This window comes from Schistocerca americana, chromosome 5 (genome assembly GCF_021461395.2).
Source record: "Schistocerca americana isolate TAMUIC-IGC-003095 chromosome 5, iqSchAmer2.1, whole genome shotgun sequence".
Lineage (NCBI taxonomy): Eukaryota > Metazoa > Arthropoda > Insecta > Orthoptera > Acrididae > Schistocerca > Schistocerca americana.
The window spans coordinates 85354030-85367088 of record NC_060123.1 but is presented as its reverse complement, the minus strand read 5'-3'; the positions used below and the strand labels follow the sequence as shown (position 1 = coordinate 85367088).

The window sequence follows — 13059 nt, the reverse complement described above, 5'->3', positions numbered from 1 at the left end:
AAAATCAAACAATGGAAAATCCAGGATGGAATGTAACAATACGAGAGAAGGAAAGTTGCTACACACCATATAGCAGAGATGCTGGGCCATGATAGGCACAATAAAAAGATTCACACAATCATAGCTTTCAGCCTTTAAGACCTTTGTCAGCAGTAGACACACATACATACACGCACGCACACACACACTGATGCAAGCGCAACTTGAACACACATCTGAAGTCTCAGAGCTGAAACTACACTGCGAGCAGCAGCACCAGTGCATGATGGGAGTGGCGACTGGGTGGGGTAAGGAGGAGGCTGGGGCAGGGAGGGGGAGCGGTAGTATAGTGGGGGAGTGGCAGACAGTGAAGTGTTGCAGCTTAGACGGAGGGTAGGAGCGAAGGTGCGAAGGGGGTAAGTAGCGGAAAGGAGAGAAATAAAAATAAAAATAATTAAAAGACTGGGTGTGGCGGTGAAATGACGGCTGTGTATGCTGCTTCGTTAGTCACTGTCCTCACCCATCAAGGCCCCTGCCTGTTCCCATTCCAGCACTACACAGCCGTCATTTCACTACCACTACCACTGGAACACAAATTTCATAAGAGCAGAAAAAATATTCACACACAATGTTGCGCCAAACATTGGAATAACTTCAGTGGTTCATCTGTGCAGTCGAGGATATTGCTCTTGGGGTAACATTTTATACAACTCTCTTAAATTCCTGAACTAGACGAACAGGTCATTGAGCTGGGTGCTTCACTGGAAAGCTATCACCTCAAATATGAAGTAAAGAAGTACATTAGCAGCTGAAAGCTAAAATGGTGTGACAAATAAATCGAAATCCATCTTCAGTTGTGCAACAGCTTGCAATTTCTTTGAGAACTCATGATGAAACGTTTCAATTATTGAAATGTATTCAGTCATGTCTGGTCCACAAATGGCTGCCTTGAATCATAGGAAATTTTTCATGACGTGAATTCTAAGCCGATTTTTTCACTGGATTAATTTTTGTTTAATAGCATCAGTCTTGTCTGCCACATCCATTACCAAACGATTCTTCCCTTGCATTACGACCCTCAATGAATTCAAATAATTTTTTATGTCAACATTAAAAGATTTCATTACCACTCTACTTACTCTGAATTCAGTTTTATTCCCTAATGGCTGCCTTCATTCATAACATTCATCAGAAAACAAGTACACTGTACCATCTTTGCGGCTGATGTTGTAATTATCTTCCACTAAATGTTTTTCTAGCTTATAATTGTGAGATGGCAAACAAAGCCCTTTGCTGGGCCTTAAAATGATACGAAAAGTAAGGCAATTTCCATTTGTCATCAAACAAATGATGTCTCCACGTTTTCTTCTCTGGAGAAGTGTGTAGATACCATAGAACTCCTAATGCAGAGTCAAAATCTAATTTGATGCAAGAAGTATGTCAGCAAACTGCTTGGCATCTCACAAAGTGAATGCTTTGCTCTAGTGGCATCTGGATGCACCTTCACTGTCCTCTTCTTCCTCGCCCCTCAGTCCTACTCACCACTGCACTCTGAGCACTACACAGCAGTGTGGCCAGAGCACTCACGGAATGCTGTACGGCCAGGCCTGCATTACACGATGTGCAGACAGTAGGCACTGTTGAAAACCTAAATCATTTCACCAAAATTACTTGAGTGTTGTGATAAGTGTCTTAGTTATGAAGATGCTGCATCATGGAGGACTGCCCCATGGCGGGTGAGACTGGAAGGAGGGCCCACGCTCAAGTCCCGGTGTGATCAGTCACCCTGCACCTCGCACACTGTACAGGCATCTCTTGGGCAAGGGCAACCACAGCATATTGTGGCCAGTAACAGGTTCCAAGTAGAACTCAGATGGCAGCAACTGCCTCTGTTAACAAGGCAATCATTGATCCTAATTCTGTCCTTTATTATACTGTACCAAAATCCACTGGTTCTGCACACCACTCTCGTCTATTAAAAATAGACACGCAAGCTTTCTATTAAGCTATGTTCAGTGATCAATGATTTATCTTTCTGATCCAAGTAAATGTACATTGTTTGCTCCAAGCAGTGCTACTAAATGTGATGTTCTTTCTGCCTGAGGTACTGCAAAACGTACTCACATTGAATGCTATAAACAGCAGTTGTGCAGTCCCACTGGATACTTGAACGAGCCAATTCGATCATTAATCTTATGTGATGGTCAGAAGATTGTTTTAAAATAATATTTATTAACATCCTATTGATCTTCGAAGTTGGTTGTCCCTCTTATGACAGAAATACCAGTCACTTGTCCTTTTTCTGTGATGTTTCGGAGCTGCACATTGCATGCATTGTCTGCTTAATTTATGACCCACTGAAGTCATTCCTCTATTGTATGCATTGTTTGCTTAATTTATGAACCACTGAAGCCATTCTCTGGAAGACTTCCCTCAAATGTTTCAGTTCAGCAGGTAGACTTTCTGATCCCTTATGCTGGGGCATAATGGACTAGAAAGTCTACCTACCAAACTGAATGAGAGTCTTCAGAACAGTGAGTCCTTTTGACTGGGAGGAGGCATCTAGATGCCTACAAATACAGGAAAGTGTGCATTAACTTTCTATTTACAGAAGGACCTAATATGCCATCTTGCTTCCTCTATACCTAATTGTCCAGGAATGAGAGAAAGCCATCTTTCTCAGTTTCCATCATGAATTTGATGTTCACACGGATGGTGTCAATATACGACAGAAATTCTTCAAAAACTCCCCAGCTATTTGGCGACAACAAAGTTGTCATTTACATGTCTGCAGAAGCGTTTCAGTTTGAGGCATATGGTCTCTGGTTAATTCCTAAAATAAGTCCATATATACGTTGGCAATGCCAGGTGTCAAAGGAGACCCCATGCCACTCTATCCACCTGCTCATAAAAAATGTCTGCCACACTGAAAGTAAGTAGGTAGGTAAGTAAGTAAGTAAGTAAGTAAGTAAGTAGTAGTAATGACAGATTGTGATACATTCCCCAGTATCACCATCTGAGGCTCTAAATGTTTTGCCAGCAATGCTACACGATTTTTTGGAGGGCACTCTGGTGAATAATGACTTTACATCAAAGGTTATCAGCAGTTCATCTTTCTTGAGACTGACCTCCCTCAGCAATTTTACAAATTCGTCAACATTTTTCACACAGTGTTTCAATAATAGTGGCAGATATTTAGCGAGTCATATGCCAGTGAGCTGACTGTGTTTACAACTGGACACAGGGGAATTTTTTCTTTATGTACAACCAGAAGTCCATAAAAGTGAGGAGGTGCTGGAACCTCAGGTTGTAGCTGTAGTTCTTTTATAGATTCCAGTCGCAAATCAGTATCATCATCCTCCTCCTCCTCCTCTTCATCTCCATTATATTAAATAAATAATGGAACTCCAGTTGTAAATTCTGAAGACCCTAACACACTTTGTTATCTAAACATAGGCTAAGAGAGTTCACTCCAGCCTTATGTGAATTTCAGCAAGAAGTTTAAACAAATTTGGATGATATAGGTGGAGGACACTTATTTTGGCTTTTGACTTGACATTTCACAGTTTCTGGAAAAAAACACTTCAACAGAATTTGTTGTTTTTATATTTTCAGCTGAATTTAGTCCCAATTTATAGCTTACAATTGCAAGATTTCCCTTATGAGCAATATTATTGTAATCACAGCTACTCTATAATATGAAAACATGAAACGTGAAGTTCAATAACATTCAAGCAGACTTTACAGTGAAAAGAATAAATAAATCAATCACAAATAGTGACAACGCCTATACGAGGGGCATTTGAAAAGTACATGCAAAAATAAAAACTACTTATGCGTTTGTTGAAAAATAAAAAAGGTTTACCCTAGAGTCTCCTTTTAGACTTATACACTTCATCCAACGCTGTTCTGATCTGCTGATCTCTTCCGAATAATAGGAATTGTCCAAGTCTGCAAAACAGCTATTAGTTGCTCCAATCACCTCCTCGTTTGAATAAAATCTTTGTGCCGGCAGCCATTTCTTGAAATTGGGGAACAAATAGTAGTCCGGGGGAGCCAGGTCTGGAGAATAGGATTCCAATTTGTTTCACATCCCTCCTATTTCCATTAATTTTGCGACCACAACTGCTGAGGTGTGTGCTGGTGCATTGTCGTGACGGAAAAGGACTTTTTGGCAGTCCAATCGCTGGTGTTTTTCTTGCAGCTCGGTTTTCAAACAGTCCAATATTGATGAATAATATGCACCTGTAATAGTTTTACTCTTTTCCAGATAGCCTATGAGGATTAGCCCTTGCGAATCCCAAAAGACAGTCGCCATAACCTTTCCAGCCAAAGGAATGGTCTTCGCCTTTTTTGGTGCAGATTCTCCCCTGGTAATGCATTGTTTAGATTGTTGTTTGGTCTCAGGAGTATAGTAATGTATCCAAGTCCTGCGGATTCTTCCTGAACAGCTGCAGACCATCATTGCAAACACTTCACACAATTCCGCTTTTGGTCAAGTGTGAGCAACCGCAGAACCCATCTTGCAGATAGCTTTATCATGTCCAAATGTTTATGCAAAGTATTATGTACCCGTTCATTCGAGATGCCCACAGCACTAGCACTCTTACGCACCTTAACTCTTCTGTCATCCATCATCATATCTTGGATTTTATCAATGATTTCTGGAGTCTTAACCTCCACAGGACATCCAGAACGTTCAGCATCACTTGTGCCCATATGGCCACTGTGAAAATTTTGAAACCACTTATAAACTGTTCTAATCAAAGGTGCAGAGTCACTGTATTCTTTATCAAGCTTCTTTTTAGTCTCCTGAGGCATTTTGCCTTTCATAAAGTAATGTTTAATCACCACACGAAATTCGTTTTTGTCCACTCGACTTCCTTGATTCACACGAATACCAAACACAAGGAAAAAAAAGAGACCAATATGTCCGAAACTTGGTGTGTGTTCTTTCCAAAGATGCCACTAAATAAACATGACCTCGATACGTGCCAGTGGTGCAATCTCTTTGACTTTGCACAGACCTTACAAATGCCCCTCGTAGAAGCCACGAAAGCAAGATATACAATGTGAAGATAGGAAACTTAAGTATAACTCCTAAATACTTATATTCTACATATACCAACAAAGTAGCATTACTCACCAAATGCAAGGCCAAAAATAACAACACTCAGTTCCATTGCTAACAGGAAGAATCTCACAATTATCCACAGAACTTTATCTGTGTAATCACCAACAGAGACGGAGGCATTTACTGTCATGGAAACCACACAACGAATTAAACTGATGACCACATTTACCAAAACCTGTGAACAGTTAACATACAGTGCTAAGTATGTATATAATAAACAATGATATGCTTTCATTCACACAAAGCAGGATATAAAACAACAACAACAACAATACCAATAATAATAATAATAATAGTAATAATAATAATAATGACAATTATTGTAGTGTGTAACTGCCAATATCCTCAATTTGCATGTGAAAGAATCACTGTGCTTTTAAGATAAATTTAATTCTGAAGGAAAGGTGCAGAGAAGTGAAAATGAAATTAACTGAACTGCCAGCATTGATAGGCATATGTCGCTTGCTGTCTTCTTGGGAATTACAAAGAGGACAACTCACAGTCCAGTGAGCTGGCACCCCATTGCCAGGGTCCGCATGATGATCTTAGCATGAACTATAGCTTTGATTGGACATTAGTGTACAATACAAAGTCATGCTCAGATATTTCCACTATGTACAGTTCCCTGTCATGTGATCAACTTCTTTTAACACTTCTCTGATGTTGAAGCAGAAAGGTCAGACCTGTGTCTTACTAGAGTTCAGTTTCATATGGTTTTCTTCACAGTGGAGGGAGAGTAAATCTACACACTATGTCATTTTCTGTTTTGACTGCAATGCTCAGGCCTTGAAGTGAATTGCTTAGTGGAATTTGATATTAGATGGTCGCTTGTGCACATATCGTATTGCCCTGTTTCCGAGGAGCTTCCTTACTGTAATCCATTCTTCTGGTTCCTACCAACAAAAATGAACATGGAATTTTCTGCTATGATGGAAGGTGTCAACTAGGGATGTCACATAGCACTCTCTCATCAGGATGTACAGTTCAAACAGCGCTATATTGTGGCTGACAATGTTATATGTGGCTTTTGTGTTAATGAAGGCCACTTCAATACTCTCCTTTTTAATGTAATGGCTTCTTTATTTCCAGGTTTTTCCATTATGACTGATAATCTTCATGCTATACCACTGTTTACAGTTCCACTGCTCTGACGAAATCTGAACAGTTGTTCTAATCATATTCATTAGGTTTTGCAACAGACTGGACATTACCCAGTTAGACAGATATACCCAGACAGAAATATCTAAGGTTAGTTGTGGATGCAAATTTTGAACTTTACACTGAGGTGACAAATGCGATATGTACATAGACAGATGGCACTAGTTTCACATACATAAGGTCTAAAATGTCAGTGCAATGGCGGAGCTGTCATCTGTGCTCAGCTGGTTCATGTGAAAAGATTTCAGATGTGATTTTTATGGCCACATGGCAGAAATTAACAGACTTTGAATGTGGAATGATAGTTGGAGCTAGACGTATGGGGCATTCCAATTCAGGAATTGTTACGGCATTCAATATTCCGAGAGCCACAATAGCAAGAGTGTGCAGAGAATACAAAAATTCAGGCATACCTCTCAACACAGATAACATAGTGACTGACAGCCTTCACTTAACGATTGACAGCAGTGGGGTTTGTGTAGAGTTGTCAGTGCTAACAAAGCAGCAACACTGCTTGAAATAACTGCAGAAATCAATGTGGGATGTACATCTTATGTATCTGTTAGGACAGTGTAATGAAATTTGGTGTTAATGGGCTATGACAGTGGACGACTGAAACTAACAGCACGACACTGCCTACAGTGCCTCGCCTGGGCACGTGACCATATCGAATGGACCCTAGATGACGAATACAGTGGCCTGGTCGGATGAGTTCCAATTTCAAATGGTGCGAACACATAGTTGCATTTGGTCGTGGCACAGATCCTACGAAATTGAGGACACACACTGGCAATAAGGCTCTGGTGTAGTGGCTCCATACTGGTGTGGGGTTTGTTTACACGGAATGGACAGGGTCCACTGGCCTAGTTGAATAAATCATTGACTAGAAATGATTTTGTTCGGCCATATGGAGACCATCTGCAGCCATTCATGGAATTCATATTCTCAAACATATCACCATGCCACTAAGTTCACGACTGGTTTGAAGAACATTCTGGACAGTTTGAGTGAATGATTTGGTCACCCACATCGCCCGACATGAATTCCATTGAGCATTCATGGGACGTAATTGAGTGATCATGTTAGCGTAGAAAATTCTGCATCGGCAACACTTCTGCGATTATGGACAGCTATAGAAGCAGCATGGCTTAATATTTCTGCAGGGGGCTTCCAACAACTTGTTGAGTCCACGCCAGGCAAAAGGAGGTCCGACACGATATTACGATGTTTCCCACGACTTTTCTCATCTCAGTGTGTAAAGCAAGTTTACACAACCAGAGGCCAAATTTAAGGATTTAGAAGCATATTTCACTAGGAGAAAAATGGATATTGTCTTCATGAAAATTACAGAGGCCAATGAGGAAAAGAAGTAGCTGTACGAGTATTAAGACCTCAGATGGAAAACCAGTTCTAAGCCAAGAATGGAAAGCTGAGAGATGGATGGAGTATACAGATGATGTGCGAAAGGACTTTTAGGCAATATTACAGAATTGGATGAGGGCATGGATGAAGATGAGATGGGGAATATGACACTGTGAGAAGAATTTGATAAAACAGTGAAAGACCTATGTTGAAACAAGGCCCTGGAGTAGACAGCATTTCCTCAGAACTGGTGATAACCTTGAGGGATCCAGCCTTGACCAAACTATTCCACCTGGTGTGCAAGGTATACAAGAGGAGGGAATACCCTCAGACTCCAGGAAGACTGTAATAATTACAATTCCAAAGACACAGATACTGAGAGTTCTCCATCTTACCGAACTATAAATTTAATAAGTCATGGTTGCAATACACTGACACAAATTATTTACAGAAAAACTGAAAAATTGGTGGAAGCTGACCTCAGGGGAAGATCAGTCTGGGTTCCAGAGCAATATCGGAACATGTGAGACAATAGTGAACCTACGACTTATCTTGTAAGATAGGTTAAGGAGAGCCAAAACCAACGTTTAGTGCATTTGTAGATTTGGAAAACGCTTTTGATAATGTCAAATGGCATACTCTCTTTAAATTTCTGAAGGCAGAAGTAAAATAAAGGCTATTTGCAACTTATACAGAAACCAGATAGGAGTTATAAAGAGTCAAGGGGCACAAAAGGAAAGTACTGATTGAGAAGGGAGTGAGTCAGTGTTATAGCCTTTCCCCATCTTATTCAATCTGTGCACTGAGCAAGCAGTAAAGGAAACCAAAGAAAAATTTCAAGTAGGAACTGAAGTTCAGGGAGAAGAAATAAAAACTTTGAGGCTTGGCAATGCAATTTTAATTTTAATTCTGTCAGAGACAGCAAAGGACTTTGAAGAGCAGTTGGACGGAATGGACAGTGTCTTCAAAGCTGGATATAAGATGAGCATCAATGAAAGCAAAACATAGATAATGGAATGTAGTCCAATTAAGGGGAGCCGGAACGATCCATCTCCTCCATGTTAATTTTAGCAAATAGAAGGAACATTTTTTCTAAAACCATTAAACATATTGCTCTGAAATTTGGACTACATGTTCAGTGTCTGTTTCTCTACAAAGTTATAATATTACGAAATATTTAATGGTTTTTGTTTTACAATTTTTTTAAACAGATGCTTATTTTTTCTCTAAAATTTTGCACTTTTTCTTCTATAACTCTTGAATTATACAATATTTTTTTTACAATTTGTTACAAAGATGAAGGAAAAGAAGTAAACAATATTGTGTATAAATTTCATTGGTATACTGGTATCAGTATTTGATAAAATGTTCCTCAAAGATTAAAATTTTAAAGTTACGGGAAATGGCTTCCAAAGTTTGTTAATATTCCTTCCCCATATGACGGATTATCAGAATCCTCTTCTTTTTCCAGTGTTAGTTTCCTTTTCACTAGTCTTTTCTTCCCTTTTGCTGCATGTTGTAGGCTTTTATCTCTTCTTCCTGCACCTCTTAGTCTTTCTTCATCAATTAGGTGCATTGTGGAAATGGTGGTGTGTCCTGTTTGGAAACCTAAACGTTTCAGCACATCACATTTGATAATGTTTCCTTCATGGTATGTTGCCACTGCATCATACACTCCAAAATGCAATGTTTTTATCTGTACAAACACTCTTTTGGGAATCCTAACCCAAACTAAATTATTTACACTTTCATCTGGATTTTGTATTTTCGCATGTAAACACTTGTCCAATAAACTTGGCAGTGATAAATCTCTGAATATGGGCTTAATTACATCAATTACAGCATTTGGCAAACTGTTTTTATGGGCATATTCCTTTCCCGATTAGTACTTACACCATAAGTCATCACTTGTGGGGCACAGTGCATGTTGTGGGTGCTCATTTGTTGAGGCAGTATGTAAAAATAATGCCCATACTGCTCTCCTCATATGCTCAATGCTTCTTTTATTTTGCCTAATTGCACACCCATAATACCTCTGCAATCTATCAATTGCTTCATTTGTCAATCTTCCTCTTCCTCCTAGGGTCTTACCATCACTAAGCTTCTGGGATCCTAACGTCTGCTTTAGTTTGCACAAGTGAGCCCCCATGCACTTCTCCACATGTCCAATGCACTCCAGTTTTTTAATGTGAATTTCACTGCCATAAGGTTTGAGTTCCTCGACAGCTTTATATCCTTAGAATATCCTAGATAGTTAGTGTAACATACATTGTACCACTCCTGTGATCTGGAAAAAATTGCTTTCACTCCCTCTACTTCCATTGCTCCACTTGTGCCATGAAAATTTGCTTCACAACTTTCACTATATTCGTCCTTGGTATTGCCCTTACATCTACAATGTTTTGAGAGAATAGCAACATCAATTACTTTGCAACTGTCTCCACTGGTAGCTGTCACAACTCCATTTAGAGATTTATGACCTCTACACTGCCATGATCCATCAACAGCAACAGTTAAATCTCTACAATCCCATTATCTGTCACAGCTTCTTCAACTGCTTTCTTCATTATTGCTTGAGCAATATCTTCAGCAGAAGATCCCACCAATTCATTATAAAATCTAAACTTGGTTAGTGGTTTTGGCAAGTTCATAATCCCACATAACATTGTCCCTGCAGCACTGCCCTTGCCAATGCAATGCAAGCCACACACTAGCCTAACATTTGTATCATACACCTTCTTTCCACTATTACCACTACAAGGAATACTGTTAGAATTAGAAAATGAAACTTCTGCAGCACATTTGTTACATTTCAATAACATTTTACATGGCAAACCAATGTGTGAAGTTGTTTTCAATTCCAGTCCTCTTTCTTTGCAAACTTGGCATAATATGTTATGTTTCAAAATATTAGAGAGCAAGGAAATGTTAATTATTTTATTCACATCATTACTGTCACTTTCACAGTTTTCAAATTTATCTTTGCTGTCACAAAGTTTCTTGCTGGAAGAAGTTCTATCACATTCATTTGGTGTAGTCAGTGAAGCAGTCTGAGCAGCATCTCCCTTCGAAACAACAAAAGATTTCTTCTTCCACTCATTGTGCCTCTTCTTAAGCACTAGATTGCTGAAACGGGACATACTGATATCCACAAACCAAATACATAAAACAAGTACAAGCAAAATTCGTCAAATATGCAAAACTGAAGAGCTAAACACCACAAAGCAAACTCCACAAGTCAACACACATGGTATAGCATTTATGTTTACTGATATGAACAGTCACTTGTCACAGAGATAAAGCCATACAATGTTGGAAAACAAAAACACTGTCTAATTCCTCAAAGATACCCCCTGCTTGCACCGAACGAGCGGCGCAGTCAGAGGTGACACACTAAGTCGCTACAACTGTTTATGTGGTGCGTCAATTTTGCAGCAATAAAAAACATGCTTGGAATTCACTTAGAAGGGTGAAACTTTATTTGTTTTATTCAGAAAACTCCAAATAATTTTATAATGAAAAAACCAAAAAAACGTTAATTTTGTCATTTTCATCGTTCCGGCTCCCCTTAAATCAGATGATACTGAAGGAACTACATTAGGAAACGGTGACATTAAAATTTGAAGACGACTTCTGCTATTTGGGCAACAAAATAAGTGATGATGGTCAAAGTAGAGAGGATATAAAATGTAGACTGACAATGGCAAGATAAGCATTTCTGAGGAAGAGAAATTTAAGCATTAGAGATTTAAGCATTAGAATGTCTTTTCTGATGATACTTTAGTGGAGTGTAGCCATGTATAGAAGCGAAACATGGACGTTAAATAGTATAGGCAATAAGAGAACAGAGGCTTTTGAAATGTGGTGCTATAGAAGAATGCTGAATGTTAGATGGGTGGATCACATAACTAATGAGGTGGTACTGAACTGAAATGAGCAGACAACAAATTTGTACCACAATTTGACTAAAAGAAGGGATCAGTTGATAGGACACATTCTGAGGCATCAAGGGATCACCAATTTAGTGTTGCATGTAAGTGTGGAGGGTAACATTTGTAGAGGGAGACCAAGAGATGAATACAGAAAGCAGATTCAGAAGGTTCAGGTCTTAGTAGTTACCAGGAGATGAAGACGCTTGCACAGAATAGACTTTCATAGAGAACTGTATAAACAAGTCTTTGGACTGATGATCACAGTAACGATGACAACACAACTGTAAAGAACTAGAATGGAGAACATCCGACATGTCAGTTTTGCGGATTGCTCTGCTATGTGAAGTTCATGAGTATCAGTTCTTATTTTCTCTACAGCTTATATACAAAACACCAATAGAATGGAAGGAAGGATATCACAGTAATTCAACAATTCATGAAGTAGGGATGAAGATTAATATGGCATAAGAAATCTCTGCTTACACACACCACCCTGCCCCCCCCCCCCCCCCCCCATCCCCACCCACCCATCTTTTCTTAGAAACAACTCTTCCACCTACAACTACAAGAAATACAGGACACTATGGCAGCATTGAAGCCAAAGATAGGATGTATCTTATGGATACAGATTACATAACGAAATAAAATAGCTGCAAGTTCTTAAAAACATAGGGAAACAGTTTGGAGAGAAAATTAATCGAATTTACAATGCAAGTTACAGTAATTTTACTTAATGCAAACTTCAGTTCCTTTAGTGGCACTAGCACACTTACCCAATATTGATCAGATTCTGAAGGTTTGGACTAGAAAATTCTTTACATGTGATAATAGGTAGAAGTCAGGTAGTGAAAAAATCTAGTGACCAGAATGGTCGTTCAGACATATTCCAGTTTCCCTACCGCCAATGCACCTTTGTGCACTGTACACTGCCCTCATGGAAGATTTCAGTCCCCCTCCCCTCCCCATTCCCAATAATTTCCAACTACAATCATGTTCCTTCACTGATCCTTTTGAAATCATCGAGCATCAGTGTAGATTCACTACACATGTTAAAAAATTTGACAACCCCACAGGTTTTATCTACTATTGCACTTTTTGTACAATTCTTCATTCTTTACTATGCTTCCTATGCTTTGAAAAATTCTCCCACTTTTCTTCCCCTTTCATTTATGTTTCTCCAACCTTCCTCAATCACACTTTAAATTCTTTACTTTTTGCAGCATTTCTCATACAAGTCTTTTCTTTCCCCATACTGTTATTCCAATGTTGCAGCCTCAGTACCACACATTCCCAGCATGGATTTACTCTGTACTTCAGAAGACTTGACTACCTGTGATAAGAAGGTCAAGCTGCATCTAGCCAGTGACCTGGTTTGACAGCAATTGTAATCAGAGCTATGAATAACGTTGTAGAATAAACTGATGTGCTACCATGTATCATCTAAGCCTGCTTGTACCCACAAATGGTGACCATACCATGAGAATGAAAACTTTG

The 13059-nt window shown here is 39.2% G+C and overlaps 1 protein-coding gene across 2 annotated transcripts in view; it reads right to left on the bottom strand.

Annotated features, from left to right (window-relative positions):
• The window catches only part of LOC124615767 (transmembrane protein adipocyte-associated 1 homolog), a 121048-nt gene that overhangs the window by 74825 nt on the left and 33164 nt on the right, over nt 1-13059 (bottom strand). For both annotated transcript variants that reach the window (XM_047143865.1, XM_047143864.1), the window contains exon 4: nt 5126-5288. In XM_047143865.1, coding sequence (XP_046999821.1) covers nt 5126-5288 — 163 coding nt within the window. The remainder of the gene's footprint in view (nt 1-5125; nt 5289-13059) is intronic.